General features: G+C 59.0%; 5 protein-coding genes across 5 annotated transcripts; 3 read left to right on the plus strand and 2 right to left on the minus strand.

Annotated features, from left to right (window-relative positions):
• Positions 1 to 1,198: 1,198 nt before the first annotated feature.
• COLE_03462 (uncharacterized protein) lies at positions 1,199 to 2,120 on the minus strand (the record flags this gene model as incomplete). The annotated part of the gene is made up of 2 exons (XM_018420064.2): positions 1,199 to 1,342; positions 1,494 to 2,120. The coding sequence occupies 2 exons, from the start codon at positions 2,118 to 2,120 to the stop codon at positions 1,199 to 1,201; spliced, it is 771 nt and encodes a 256-aa protein (XP_018279244.2).
• Positions 2,121 to 2,690: 570 nt separating this feature from the next.
• COLE_03463 (uncharacterized protein) lies at positions 2,691 to 6,667 on the minus strand (the record flags this gene model as incomplete). The annotated part of the gene is made up of 3 exons (XM_018427409.2): positions 2,691 to 6,038; positions 6,195 to 6,555; positions 6,627 to 6,667. 3 exons carry the CDS (start codon positions 6,665 to 6,667, stop codon positions 2,691 to 2,693), a joined length of 3,750 nt encoding a protein of 1,249 aa, XP_018279243.1.
• A 713-nt stretch (positions 6,668 to 7,380) lies between these two features.
• Positions 7,381 to 8,425, plus strand: COLE_03464 (uncharacterized protein; the record flags this gene model as incomplete). Its single annotated transcript, XM_065626288.1, has 8 exons — positions 7,381 to 7,466; positions 7,497 to 7,557; positions 7,590 to 7,627; positions 7,695 to 7,797; positions 7,844 to 7,875; positions 7,912 to 8,147; positions 8,182 to 8,226; positions 8,262 to 8,425. 8 exons carry the CDS (start codon positions 7,381 to 7,383, stop codon positions 8,423 to 8,425), a joined length of 765 nt encoding a protein of 254 aa, XP_065482369.1.
• Positions 8,426 to 9,474: 1,049 nt separating this feature from the next.
• COLE_03465 (uncharacterized protein) lies at positions 9,475 to 10,900 on the plus strand (the record flags this gene model as incomplete). Its single annotated transcript, XM_018423055.2, has 5 exons — positions 9,475 to 9,579; positions 9,627 to 10,328; positions 10,369 to 10,431; positions 10,664 to 10,707; positions 10,744 to 10,900. 5 exons carry the CDS (start codon positions 9,475 to 9,477, stop codon positions 10,898 to 10,900), a joined length of 1,071 nt encoding a protein of 356 aa, XP_018279241.1.
• Positions 10,901 to 12,455: 1,555 nt separating this feature from the next.
• On the plus strand, positions 12,456 to 14,056 carry COLE_03466 (uncharacterized protein; the record flags this gene model as incomplete). The annotated part of the gene is made up of 3 exons (XM_018423054.2): positions 12,456 to 12,599; positions 12,633 to 13,126; positions 13,273 to 14,056. 3 exons carry the CDS (start codon positions 12,456 to 12,458, stop codon positions 14,054 to 14,056), a joined length of 1,422 nt encoding a protein of 473 aa, XP_018279240.1.
• Between the last annotated feature and the right edge of the window lie 115 nt (positions 14,057 to 14,171).

Raw genomic sequence — 14,171 nt, forward strand, 5'->3', positions numbered from 1 at the left:
TGAGATGGAGACAGAGTGTTAAGCCGAAAGGCGGCTGTCCAACCCCCACGGGACGGCCTGCCCCACGCTATCCCTGAAACGTAATCAATCAACCCCACTTTAACCTACTCTCTTTGAGCTCGGCGATCGGCAACCCGCGAGCCAAGCATGAGGCAACACAACAAAAGAGAGAGGGGTGTGTGGATGCCAAGGCCGTTAAAGGATGTCATCATGGAGGCGGGGTTTCCGACGGTCCAATCTGTAGTCAGGCACGTTTGTTTGCCACAGTGCATCTGAATTTACGACACGAAGCCGTTGAAATCTGCTGGTTGCAGACCTCAGCCGGGATTCGAACGCTCGAAGCGGTGAAATCTACTGGCTGCAGACCCCACCGGGATTCGAACGTCGTACCTTCAGATGACTGCTAGCAGCTCTAAGCCGCTTAGCTATCACCTTTGGGGGCCACACAACAGTGATCACTTTCGGGGCCATAAGTAGTGCATCATGGGTAAACAGCGTTCATGTCCACTTCATAGTTTGCTCTGGGCAAATCACCTTGCCGCACCACACTTGTCACATGCATGGCAAAATCGGGCCTCAATGCTGCTCAGTGCTGTCCAAGGACTTGGAAAATGGCTGTGATAGGCATGAGACCAACCCCAGAGCGCATACTGACCGCATCATGCAGAATGGCTTCAAGAGCAGGCAAACCCAGAGACACTTCTAACTATGGCTCCCCTTGCGGCGACTCACTAGGTCGGCAATCGCTGTCGCATGTAGTTGTGCCCTCTTATTGCACGACTTGGCGTACTGTCAGGCCTTGCGTCGTATGGAAAGGCGGAGGCTGGGGAATGGTTGAGCGCAAAGGTGTCCGTACACCGGATGAAGCCCCACCACCCGATGACTCGAAGTCGATAACTGTGATAGACATAGCAATAAGCAATAAGACTATGATACATGACGGGTAGAGGACGAGGCTGGAAAGTCGAGAACGCTCTAGGGAGGTAACTCACCCTAGGCACTCGTCGACCTTCAAGGTCATGTCCACGCAGAGAATGTTCATCGCATGGCACGACGTCGCCATCGCGAGGGCCGTCGATCGCGAACTTTACGTGTTGTCCCCCTCTGACGACCAAATTGATGGGCTATGCATACATGCATGTACATACAATCCGCAATCAGCTGCCGTCTTGCGTGTCGATCCTTCTACTCTGATGCTCTATGGCTTGTCGACCCTGGCGCGCGCGGCACGCATTCGAGGGGTGCGCAACCGCGTCATGAGGCGCTGCATGGGGCGGAAGACGAGGCGCGCAAAGCCGGGTGCAGCGCCGACGCTCACAGCGACACGGAGGGGCATGAGAGCCTGGTGGTCAGCACTAGTCCGCTACGAGGTGTGGAGTAACAGAGATGATTGGGCATGCAACAGAATCCCGGTGGACTAGACACCAAGGCCCTCTTCCTTTCCACCGGCATCACTCGCGCAGCGTCTTCCGGCCGCTCTCACTCGAACTCACCTTGACAACAACATAGGCGGCGACCGCATCCGCGACGGCGCCGGCGGCTTCTCTCCCGAGCCCGCCTTCCACCGCGCTCCCCTTCTCGAAGCCGAACAACCCGTACTTGCGCCCGACCTTTTCCACGCGACGACTGCCCTCATCGTACCAGCCGCGCGTGACGTGCGCCATGCTTGCCCACGGACCCTCGACGTCCTCGCCTGTCGTCTTCTTGGCCATGTTGTGCAGGTAGTGGAGGAAGGCGGAGCCGGCGCCGAGCGCGCTGAAGATGTAGAAGAGGATGACGAGGGGAGCGAGCGCGGTGAGCTCATGCAGCACGAGGAAGGAGGCGAGGAGGGAGGGAAGGGGCACGCCGGTGCGCGCGCTGAGTCGTGCAAGGGTTGGCGCGTAGGCTGCGAGCTTGGAAGGCAGCTTGCGGCCGGCGACTATTGGTGGTGCGGAGGCGACGGCGGTAGAAGTGGAGGAGGAGGCCTGTTTGGAGGCGGTGGAAGGAGAAGAGGAGGTGGACAGACGCGGGGCAGGCGCAACGGTGCTCGCTAGTCGTGATGGGAAGGATGGAGAGAGGCGGGGTCGAGAGGCGACGACGGGGCGCGCAATTGCGCGGCGGGCGCCGAGCGCCAGAGTCATGCCTGGGCGAAGCATGGGGACGGCCTCGATGTTCCAGGGAGTGGAAAGGGGAGAGAAAGAAGGAGAGTAAGAGGCGATGGAGTGGGATGGTAAGTTGAAGAGAGAGCAAGTGGATGTGACGATGAATGATGAGTGTGAACAGAGAGTGTGGGCCTTGGGCCTTGGGCCAATCGCCGTGGAGGCAAAAGCGCTCTGCTGCGGTGAGTTTTGCCCACGCTCCACCCAGCATCCCGTGGAGGCTGGAATACCCGGCAGGCCCTGGATAGACAAACTACAGTTACACCTCGTCACGGGGGCCAACCACCAGAGCCCAGTTACTACGCCCACCACCCTCCCCCCGGCTTGCCCCTCCGTCCCGCTCTCGTCCGAAACGACGGTCCGCGCTTCGGGATCCTGACAGCCGGCAGACGCGTCCGCTCCACCCCGGCCCGCGGGAATGTCAGCGCGCTTCTCCCCCTCGTCCCGCTTTGTTTGAACGTTGAACTACTGCCGCACACAACAGTTCGATGACATGAAGATACTGTACAGCAAGTCGTACAAACAAACATGCAGCATGGCTGCTGACCTCGTCTAGTTCCGCAAAATGCTGGGCGGCAGCCGCGCACCAGCCATGAGAACGGCTTTGAGCCATCCCACATTCACGAGCTTGCCACTCGCTCGCTGCGATTTGGTGAGGGTACGGCCGTCCCGGTCTTCGACCACAACAAGGTCATGCTTGACTGCGACCAAGTCACCAGGTAGAGTCCCAGTGATCGTCACCCGCGCCCCCATGGCTCGGAGGCAGAACGGCAGCAGCGTGTTGATTTCATCATGTCCCTTCCAGGACGTGCGTGCGGGGATCCAAAGGACGCTACTCCCTGCAAGCGGCTGACGCACCGCCTGTGCAGTTTTCGGATTCCATGACGCCGACCCCCATGCAGTGTCCACCACCTGGACTGCTGGTTCGCGCAGGAGGGCAGATTCGCCTGGTGACACAAGATATGCTCGCCAGTCAACATGACCTTTGAGAGAGTCATCGACGTAGCGTGGCGAGAGTACCGGAACGCCCGCAGCGAGCGACGACATGAGTTTAGATGACACGGCGCGCTTGGGTCCAAGTGACACCAAGTAGGGAGTTCCTTGAGCACTGATCGCGTGCCCGTCTTCGGTGATGTCAAACAGGTCTGTCCAGTCGTTCGCAACAACACCGCCGTTCCGTTGGATTTTCTTGGCAACAGCGTCCTTCTCCTCAGAACCTGTCACGATGAACACCTTTCCAGCGAAGGCAGCAATGCTGTCGGGGAAGCGCTTGTCAAGCTCCTCACGAGGCACCCGGCGATTCGAGAAGCGGCGAACGATGTCTAGGCCGAGAACGAGGAGGTATTTGCTTTGGATTCTGTGCACCTTGTTGTTGGCGTTGACAACTCGTATATCACCTTGTCCATCGTACTGCTCCACTAGGTGGAACATGTGACTGGGGTTTTTCTCGCAGACTGGCTCGCCCGGTCGCAGCTCGAGGAGCCGCATCTGTTCAAATTCCACACACTCCGTGTGGCCATCATCGAACATGATGTGATGGCCACTAGCATCGCGGGCCACGACCGTGCCAGCGTAGAAATCGGTGCTGTCACGCCACTGCGCGAGCACGCGAAGTGGCGGGATATCTGGCGGCGCAGCCACAGCCTGAGCCCCTTTTGTACGCGAGGCCGAACTTGCAGGCCGAAGGGACCTGGGTCGGGCCCCAGCGGCGATCGTCCGGGTCCGCTTGTTGGGTTTGGGTGGAGGTGCACGAACAGAAGTGGACACAGCTTCCTTTCTGGGCCGCTTGCTCAGTTTGGGCTTTGGGGGCGTTGCGGGCGCTCTCTTAGCTTTGCCCTTCGAGGGACCGACCGCAGCCTCAACCGGGCGGTAGGTGGAATCCTCCACGTCCTCCGGCGCTGAGCTGCTAGACTCTGAGAACTCGGGAGATGAGGAGCGCGTCTTACGCTTGTCACGCACGGGGCGGCTTCCAGCTCGTGATGTCGCTCGCTCATTTGGAACTGCAGTTGTGTGTCGCATGCCTACAGGCGTAGACTTGCTGCGCGCGATGGGAGCACCTAGTTGTAAAGACGGCAGGGAGGTAATGAGTTCCCCTGCTAACGATTGCTGGTCCTCGCGCTCAAGTGTGCCGGGAAAGGTTGTGTCATCGGGATCATCGGGGGCCGAGCTGCTTGAGGTCGATGAGGTACGCATGGAAGAAAAAGGCTCAGCTCGCGGAGCGGACGATGAATCCGGTCGCGAGGCGTCATCGGCACTGGCTGCGGAGGCTGATGCTTCCTGCGTTCCAGATCCGCCATGAGAAGGCGGGCTGCCACCTTCAGGGTGCGACAGCGGAGTTGGAAGTGGTCCTTCAGATGCTTGCAGTTGGTGAGGTACGTGAACGCGAGATGATGGGATGGCCGATGGGCGATTATAACGCTTGCCGTACTTGTAGGGGCTACGGCGCGGCCGCTGTGCGGGGAGCAACGATTCTTTTGAACTTTCCGGCTCCAGCGGGCGCTTCTTTGTTGGGGTCAACATTGTTGTCGCTGTTTCTTCTTGAGTCCTGCAATGATTGATCGGGGCCGGCTGTGGAGCAGGAATCACGGATGTGCTGGCAGCTGCGCGTGCTGATCGACGGGGTCGCTCAACGCTTGAAGGAGGAAGGATTGGGGGAAAAGGGTCACTGGCTGCTGCTGGAAGTGACCCGTCAGAGACATGGCCTCCGGCGTCCACGAAGGTAGGCTCTAGCTCGCCATCGAGTTCACGAGGCATGTCAGTCGAGTCGCGACTCGTAGCGGTTGTGCTCCTCGCACAGTTGCCTCTACTCTCGGCCAAAGGAGACGAGGAAGGAACCGCACCGGAAAGCTGCCTGAATGGTGATGATGTGGAGGGAGGGAGAGATTTGACCTGCGTTGCGACAAATGTCTCATGTTGCGGAGACATCTGGCCTGGCGCACCAATATCCTCGTCGTCGGGCATGCTCTCCTCCCATAGCTCAAGCGAAGAGGGCACTGCTGCTGACCGTGCGTTGATGCTCGCAAAGTGACCGCGTGGGACGGGTGAGGACGGTGGCGGTCGATCGTCAGAGTTGAGCTGTGTCTGGGAGCCTTCCGAGATGACAGTGTTCAACTGAGTCTGACTGATGCCGGATCCTTGACCAGCAGCAAAGAGCCTCGGGGCTGTGGGAAGAGGGCTGGAGCTGTTGGGCTGCTCCGCCGTCGCGCTGGGGTATACCTGGAGGACTGCGGAGTTACTATCCTCAGCGACCTCCCCAGCATTCTGATTGGTTTTACCGGTCCCGCTGTGCTTATCACTGCCGGCCTCCTGTGTCACATTATGATCGTCCTCGTTGAGGAAAGTCGGTTCCTCTGTGTAACAGGCCGGATCGCCTTCAGCTGAGAAAGTCTGCTTCGGGGACAGCGATGTCGCCCTCATCGTGGTTTCAAAACGTTCGCGAGGCTTGAGGGGGCGGGTCGGCAGCATGTCGTCTGCAAAGTCACTACTTTCATCCGGCGAGGGGGAGCGATTTTGAGCAGTGCGAAAGTTACCAATTGGGCGGGTGAGAGGAGTGGGCGAGGGTGAGGGCGAGGGTGAGGGAGGGGGGCGAGCAGACGATGACGGGCTGCCGACCTTCGTGAGGGACGGAGTTGGGCGATCAGTGAGCTTGTTGGTCGGCGAAAGACGTAAAGGTTGTGTGGTCTTGGCGGGTGTGGTTAACATGGTCGCGTGTCGGGATGGAGATATAAGCTGGCGAGTAGATGATGTGATGCCGCCTGGCACCGACTGGGTAATGGGACGGAGGGGCGCGACAAGTGAGCGTTTCGAGGCGCGAGTCGGTGTGCTGGCCGCCTCAGGATTTGAGTTCGGAGGCGTGGAGATGTCAGACCCGCCACTACTTCCCCCGTCGTTGATCTCGCTCTGCGCCGAGTCAACCTCATCTTTCTGGGAGTCGTTTGCGAACTCTGGGGTCTGGGATACCAAATTGGTAAGTGTAGATGACTTGCCGGACGCTGGGGGCGGCGGCTGAGATGTCTGCGCCGGAGGGTGGGAAGAGGGGGCAGGCAGTGAACTCACGGCCTGGGGCTGAGGCTCCTCCTCGATATGACCCAGAGAGGAGCGACGGAGAGACGAGCTAGGTGGTATGGGAGCTGTATTGCTTTCCCATGCGATGCTGCCATCCGACTCGGGCTCCTGGGTGAGATCGGAGGAAGGTGCGACGAGCGGCGGATGGGGAATGATGGGCGTGGCGCGAGGGGTAGGGGCGGCACTCGGCCCGCTTGGAACGCTTGATGCGTACTGTTGCTGAAATTGCTCGAAGATGGCGGCGCTCATGTGCGCCGCCGACGTTTGCGACGACCCTGCCACTGGTGGTTGCTGCGTTTCGTCCTCAAGCGACATGGCTGCAGATGAAGGAGTCGATTTGAGCTTTCGCAGTCTGCGAAGCGTAAGCAAAGGGCTTCGTTTGAGCCAAAAAGAAAAGACAACGTGTAGATGTGGTCCACTCACCCAGTGGACCGCACGCCACTGCGGAAGGTAGGGACGGACATGACGAGATGATAAGAATGGACAGTGCGGACGCGCCCAGTCAGAGAAGTGTGCGGAATGTAGGAGTGCGCATTCTAAGACTTAAAAGCGCGTTAATGTCTTAATGTCGTAGATGCGGAATGCGGCGTTGATGAAGCAGAGTGAAGAGATGATTGATGGCGAGGATGAAATCGACGAGTTCAAGTGATTGATGATTGAGCGACCGACATCGAGTCCATTGGATCGGTGATCGTGTTGCACCCGTGTTTCACAACAACATGAGCGGACATTGCGGCATGCCCGCCCGCTATCGCCGCAGAGTGGAGGTGTACAGTAAATAATTGTGGCAATCTCTGCAACTGCCTAGCTAGCTAGCTAGCTATCTAGCTAGCTGCAAGGTGTCGAGATGTCAAAGTGTGAAGTGTGAAACTATTGGCGTGTCATACTCGCTGATTGCGCTTCCTTTCGTAGCACGCTCTCCTGCTCTGCTTCCAACTCCGCTCGTCTCGTCCACTGGAGCCGCGGACATTACTGGATCTCCGCTGTCGTGTTCATAATCAACAAGCGCGTCTCCATTTCAGCATCTCGAACATCTTGCCTCCCACTTTGGTCGTCTGGACCGCTTTCAAGACGTTACGTCCCACTCTTTTCCGCCGACTGTTACGCCCGTATAGGCTAAGGTTAGCTCACTGACACAGCTCTAGCTAACTGCAGCAGGCATCGACATACGCGCGCGATGCCCGCCGATGTCGCTCAGGACGCTCTCACATCCGCCGCTGGTGCGCGCGGCGCCGGCGGCAAGGTGCTAGGCGATCTGTACAAGTGCGTTGCTTTTGGCCGTCGCTGACTCAGATCGACGGGGAATGAGGCGGTCGACGCCCTCGCCTTCCTTCACATGCTAGAGAGACTCAAGGTAGCGTATGGCTGTGTCGCGTCTGACATCAGCTCGAGAAGCGTGCAGGCTGGGTCCGGGAAGGGGTGAGGCGGACACTGGTGGAGAGCTGACGGTCAGGTGAAGAAGCCGGAGAGGTGGGCTACTGCTTGCGATTGAGCTGATCTTAGCGTCTCCGATCACATGTGCCGCATGGCGATCATGGCCATGATGGTCCCGTCCACTGCTGAGCGGCCGCTGGACATCCCACGCTGTGTCATGGTACGTATTGCAGAGCTTCAGCGTCGGTAGGCTGAACTGACCGCAGATGGCGCTGGTACACGACCTCGCCGAGGCCTAGTAAGCTCCCTCACTCTTGCGGTCCCCTGATAGCAGTGTCGGCGACTTTACGCCTCTCGAGAATGTTCCGGGCCACGTCAAGGCGGAGCTTGAGGCGAAAGCCATAGACTCGTTTCTGGACGAGATGCTGTCTGGCGATGGAAATGCGCAGGCGCGCGCCCGCTTCCGCGCTCTGTGGGAGGAGTACGAGGCACGCGAAACGCCTGAGTCCAAGCTGGTCAAGGACCTCGACCGACTTGAACTCGCCCTCCAAGGCGTAGAGTACGAACGATGTGAGTTAAAAGCGCGCTCAAGCTGACGGGGCAGCCCAAGGTATTGACACTTTGCACCCATTCTTTGGCAGTTCCATTCGTGAGATTCTGGCTCGTGTCAGGCGCTGATCTCAGCGCACCTCGAGCATCCAAGCATACGGAAGTGGGGTGAGGCGCTTATGGAGGAGCGCAAGGCGTTGTGGGAGGAGCGAGGGCGGGGTGAGGAGGAGCAGCGCGAGCTGAGAGGTGCGCGTGTTGGCGCTGCGACTGATGCCAAGAAAAGGGCCAGTGGCAAGTAGGCTAGCGATCGAGAAGTGATCTCAATTCAGCATAGCATGCCCTGCATTACATCTGTTGTATCTACGGGCGTGAGCCATTGAACAATTAGCGTGCCGAGGCTGCCGGGGGATTATTAGGTGATTCCAGCCATGCGACACATGGCTATTAACTGATCTGCGATCTGCGAGATGCAGACCAGGTCACCACAACACCCAGCGCGCGCCACCGACTTTGTGCATGACGATGGGTTGATGGATGGTGGAAGTCGGGAGTCGGCAGACCCGAGCCCGGACCGGGATTAGGGATTAGGCAATATGGCAGAACCGACGATGCAGATGAGTGACGATTACACGTGCTCACGATTGGCCGACGGTTCGGTCATGTCATGTCTTTTCCTGGCCCGAGGGAGGTGGGCGATCACTAAGCTCACCCAGGCAAAGTGACGTGTGTTTAACTCGGTCAAGCTTGGCACGTAGAACTGCATGGAAACTTTTTCTCTCGTGTTTGCAGACATCAGACATGGCAGTGATGAACAGCAGCGACAGTGACGAGGATGGGGATGATGACAGCGCGGGGGTTTGTTATGATGGCTGAGACGATCGAGATGACACACGGGGAATGCGTTGGAGAGAATGCCGGATGGGGGGATATAGCGCTTTTCTGATTGGGGGGAGACGACCTCCACTCTAGTCTCTGGGCGGGACCGGACCCCACTTGACCGGGCCGCCGTGGGTCTCTCTGTGGCGCTCTCTCATACTCTGCGGTGGGCAGCTCCCACGTAGCGACCACTTCTTGAGTGGGCATTTCCACTCCTCACCTTTCTGTTTCCTCTCTTTCTCTCTCATCACCACTCACAAAGGTAAGCTTGTCCCTACACCGTCCCTCTCCCTCACCCCTCCCTCCTCCCCCACGGTCACCGGCATGATCACCTTGCGCCCACCTCATCCTCATTACCAACCCTCTTTGGTCACCCATATCGCGCCGGCGGCCTCGACATCGGCTCGTGGTCGGTGGCAGCGCCACCGACACTTCATGACCAACATAGCAAAGATACTGACACATAGCAAAGATGTCTCTTCGTGCCACCTCTGCTCTTCGCAACGTCGCGCGCCGCGCCGCGGTCGCCCCTCGCGCCGTTGCGCCCGTCATGGTCGCTCGCCGTCACAACTCGGGCGTAAGTGACACTCTTTTGTGCCCGGATAAGACAGACTAACGCGGCAGCAGGCTCCCCCTCCCCCTCCTCCTCCCAAGTCGGGCGGTAACGGCATCTTCATTGCTCTCGGTGTTGCGGCCCTCGCCGGCGGTGGCTACTACTTCTACTCGCAGCAGGAGGGCGGCGCTGCGGCCACGGCTGAGAAGACCAAGGAGGACTACCAGAAGGTCTACAATGCTATTGCTGCTGGCCTCGAGAAGGAGGGCTACGATGATGGCTCGCTCGCCCCCGTCATCCTCCGTCTCGCCTGGCACGCTTCGGGCACCTACGACAAGGAGACCAAGACTGGCGGCTCCAACTACGCCACCATGCGCTTCCCCTCCGAGGCCGGCCACGGCGCGAACGCCGGTCTCCACGTAGCCCGCGACTACATGGAGAACATCAAGAAGCAGTTCCCCTGGATCTCGTACGGCGACCTCTGGACTCTTGGCGGTGTCGCCGCCATTCAGGAGACTGGCGGCCCCACCATCCCTTGGCGCCCCGGCCGCATTGACGGTGTCGAGGTCAACCAGACCCCCGACGGCCGTCTCCCGGACGCCTCGCAGGGCTCCAAGCACCTCCGCGACATCTTCTACCGCATGGGCTTCAACGACCGTGAGATTGTCGCCCTTGCCGGCGCCCACGCCCTTGGCCGCTGCCACGTCGACCGCTCCGGCTACGACGGCCCGTGGACCTTCTCGCCCGTGACCTTCTCGAACCAGTTCTACGACGTGAGTAGCCGACCGGCCTTTTGAATCAGCTAACCTGCAGCTCCTCCTCAACGAGCCCTGGCAGTGGAAGAAGTGGAAGGGCCCTGCGCAGTACGAGGACAAGGTGAGTTTGCTTGTTGAAAGTCATGGAGTATCGAGGAGAGTAGGGTGGCATCGAGTAGGGTGGTATCGATGGAGAGTGGGGAGGAGCGGAAGCAAATTGGAACGGAATTTCGGCCAATTCCGATTCCTCCACCTTCACCATCGTCCTCACCATCATTGTCCTACCCTTTATCGTCCATACATGTCTTCCAACCATCCACGACGCTCGCGCGCAAGTCATGCTGACTAGCTAGAAGACGCGATCCTTGATGATGTTGCCTACCGATATGGCTCTTGCGTAAGTACGGACGCGCCAGCGGCCACTTACACGCAGCACCGACCCCAAGTTCAAGCCTGTCGTCCAGGAGTACGCCAAGGACGAAGAGACGTTCTTCAAGGACTTTGCCAAGGCCTTTGCGACTCTTCTCGAGCTTGGTGTCCCCGAGGAGCAGTGGAAGGGCAAGCAGCCCATGACCATCGACACGGCGTAATCTGTAGCTATACCACCGGTGTCTGAGATCATGAGTGGATAGCATGTGGATCAGTGCATAAACGTACACGTGTCGTAGGTTTTTAGGAATAAAATGGATAAATGAAGTATGGACGTTCCGGAACCTCCAGCGTTTAGATGGCGATGTGTTTTTACATCTCATGCATGTATGCATGTACAACTCGCCATCCTCTTATCCTAACTCGTCGCCAAGATGGATGGATGCCCACCCAACATTGTAGTGCAAACAGTTGAGTCCCGGTAGTATAGGCAGTCCAGAATCTCAACCTTTCCGCTTCACGCCACCCACCTGTAACATGACTCGACTACTCTTGCCACTCGCCGCGTAGATGCTAATGTCTGATCCTCATATCATTCACGGCAACGCCAGCTGACAGATGCAGCGCCATGGCCACACATGGAGGCTGATTGCAGGAACCTCCAAGCTAACAAGACCCAAGGTCGCACTGGCGGAGAACGCAGATCAGCAGAACCAAGCACTACCAGGTCAAGTGGTAGTGGACGAAATATCTCCATGCAGACGATGATATTTCCAGGTTTTCATCCAAAACCAAGCTATTCTCCCCATGCACACTTGACAATCGTCCAGACGCACACAAGTTTCAGCACGCGACTTGCGCACTCGAGCACACATTTCATTTGACGTGTTTCTGCCAACGTAATTCAAGAGATGCAGCGTCAGGCCACATTGCAGACCAAGCTGCAGTTGGACGCGAAAACGTCAAGACTCCAATTTCGTCGCTCGCCTGCCCGGGTAATGTTGTTTGGGGTCAGGAAAGTGCAGGAAAGTGAATCCCGCCCATCCCGTAATCTCGGCACCGGTCCATGCCGCGAGGGGAGCGCGTCCTCTCCTGCTGGATTGGCGCGGTGCTACCGTGCTCTGCTTGTTCCACCTGCTTCGCTCCAGCTCCTCTTGCATGCATTGAACACGCGAATGCGCGGCGGCTCGCTCACGGCTTTCCTGGCTGGATCATGACGGGGAGCACAGGGTAACTCCAACGAGGGAAACGACGGGTAGGAAGCTTGGTGCCCCGTCGCCACGCCCACCGCTGCTGCTTCCGTCATGCTCTTCTTGTCCTTGTCATTGCTCGCCTCGACCCTCCTGTTCTCCCCCCCCCCCCCCCCAACCTCCCCCGCGTCTCATTCTTGCATCCGACGCCGCGCCTCATCCCAGGCGGTGTCTCAGCTTCAGTCCGCACTCCTCACCCGGAAGGACGCGCCGCCGACACTCTGTTCCAGCCGCCGGCAGTGCGCAAAACGCCATTCGCACACACTTGCACTTCTCACTTTCTTAACCTGTTCAGCACCGCACGCTCGCATACACACGTCCACGCCTACGCATACGCCCACGCTCCCATACACGTCGTCTTCCACGTCCTCTCCCACGACCACGCCCCCCCTCCGCTTCACCCCCCATGCACATTCCTTTGCTACCAAAGCACCCTATAGTGCGGCCAACAGCAACATTCCTCTTTCTCGCACTTATCCTTTACTCTCTTCTCGCGCACTGGCAGCAGCACGGGGGCGGGAGACCAATGTTTGACGAGAGCCTCGAGCACAATGCTTATGTGCATGAAGAAGACCGCCCGCCTCCAGACACGCAGGTCGGTGCGGTCGAGACACCTCACAAGCCCATGACTCCGGGGGGAGACACGCGCAAGGTTGTCGCGCACTTCATGGTAAGCGATCTTCGACGAGGGCTCTAACAGCAGCTCGGTAACACGTACCCCTTCACCGCGTTGAACTGGGAGGAGACGTTCGATCTAGCCGAGGAGAGCGGGCTGGACGGGCTCATCCTCAATCTGGGACGGGAGGAGTGGCAGTTCCGGCAGGCGCGTGCGGCCTACCTCATCGCCGCGAAGCGCCTCAAGGCGCCCGTTCTGGGCCGCAGCCCGATCCGGCTTGCGCTGTCGCTCGACCTCAACGTCATGTCGTCGAGCGAGTGGAGTGACGCCGTCGCCCTCACCACCAAGATCGCCGGCCTCATGGGCTCGCCCGCGCAGCTGATGCACAACGATCGGCCCGTCCTGACCGCCTTCGATGGCCACGCAGCCAGCTGGGGTGGCAAGGGGTGGAAAGGCTTCTTCGATGAGCTGCACCAGAAGATGAGGTTCCATGTCTCCTTCTGGCCAGCGTGGTTCCAGCCGCCCGACGATTTGATCGATAACATGCTCATCGACGGGCTGTTCTCATGGAATGGTGCTTGGTGAGTACATTAGGTCGCGACGTGCAAGAATGCTGGAGTGGAAGAGATTCCATGCTGTCTGTGAGAGACAGCTTCTCAGCGCGGTGTCCACCTTCCTCCTCTACCTCCCCTCTCCCACCCCTCCCCGGCACACCAACTAACTCCAGGCCCATGGGCAACCGACACATTTCCCTCTCTCACGACGACATGGCCTACATTGCGTCCCCGAAGCCCTTCATGGCGTCCGTCTCCCCGCTCTTCTTCACACACTACGGCAAGACTGGCGAGTGGGCCTTTGATAAGAACTGGATCTACCGCTCTGACGACCTGCTCTACCCGAGCCGGTGGGCATCCATCCTCGCCTTGTCGGACGCGCGGGCTCCCGAGATTGTCCAGGTCATCTCGTGGAACGACTATGGCGAGTCGCACAACATTGCGCCCGTGCTCGGCGCCGAGCCGGGCAGCAGTGCTTGGACGCGTGGCATGGACCACGTCGCGTTCCGAGAGATGACCGCATACTTTGCGCGGCGGTGGCGCGACGGCGAGCCTGAGGTCGCTGATGAGCTGGTTGTTTGGATGTGGTATCGTACCCACCCAAAGACGCTGGAGGCATCCAACGACAGTGTTGGGCGGCCGGATCACGCCAACTGGGCGCTCGACCTCATCAACGCCGTCGTACTTGTTCCTGCTGGGCTGGAAGACGTTGAGCTTATCGTCACGAACGGGCCTTCGGGCCATGGCGGCAAACACGCCAAGCACCTCAGCTCCGGGAAGTCCAATGCTGTCACCATCCCATTCCAGGCGGGGAGCGTGCACTTTGAGGTCAAGTCGAAGTTGGGCACACACATGCGGCACGCGGCGCACGAAATCTACCGCAAGACAGAGCAGTACAACTTCAACATGTGGTCCGGGGCGTGGCGGGCCAAGGTCCCGCGGGTTACCAAGGAATGAAGGAGGAGAAGGCGGAGGCATCGGCGCGATGCGGGAGCAGGACCACAAGTCGGCCGAGGCGATCTCAGCATGTCGGGCATGACGAATGATAGACGTTAGATTGTAACACTGTATC

The sequence above is a fragment of the Cutaneotrichosporon oleaginosum genome (assembly GCF_008065305.1).
Source record: "Cutaneotrichosporon oleaginosum strain ATCC 20508 chromosome Unknown ATCC20508_contig03, whole genome shotgun sequence".
Taxonomy (NCBI): Eukaryota; Fungi; Basidiomycota; class Tremellomycetes; order Trichosporonales; family Trichosporonaceae; genus Cutaneotrichosporon; species Cutaneotrichosporon oleaginosum.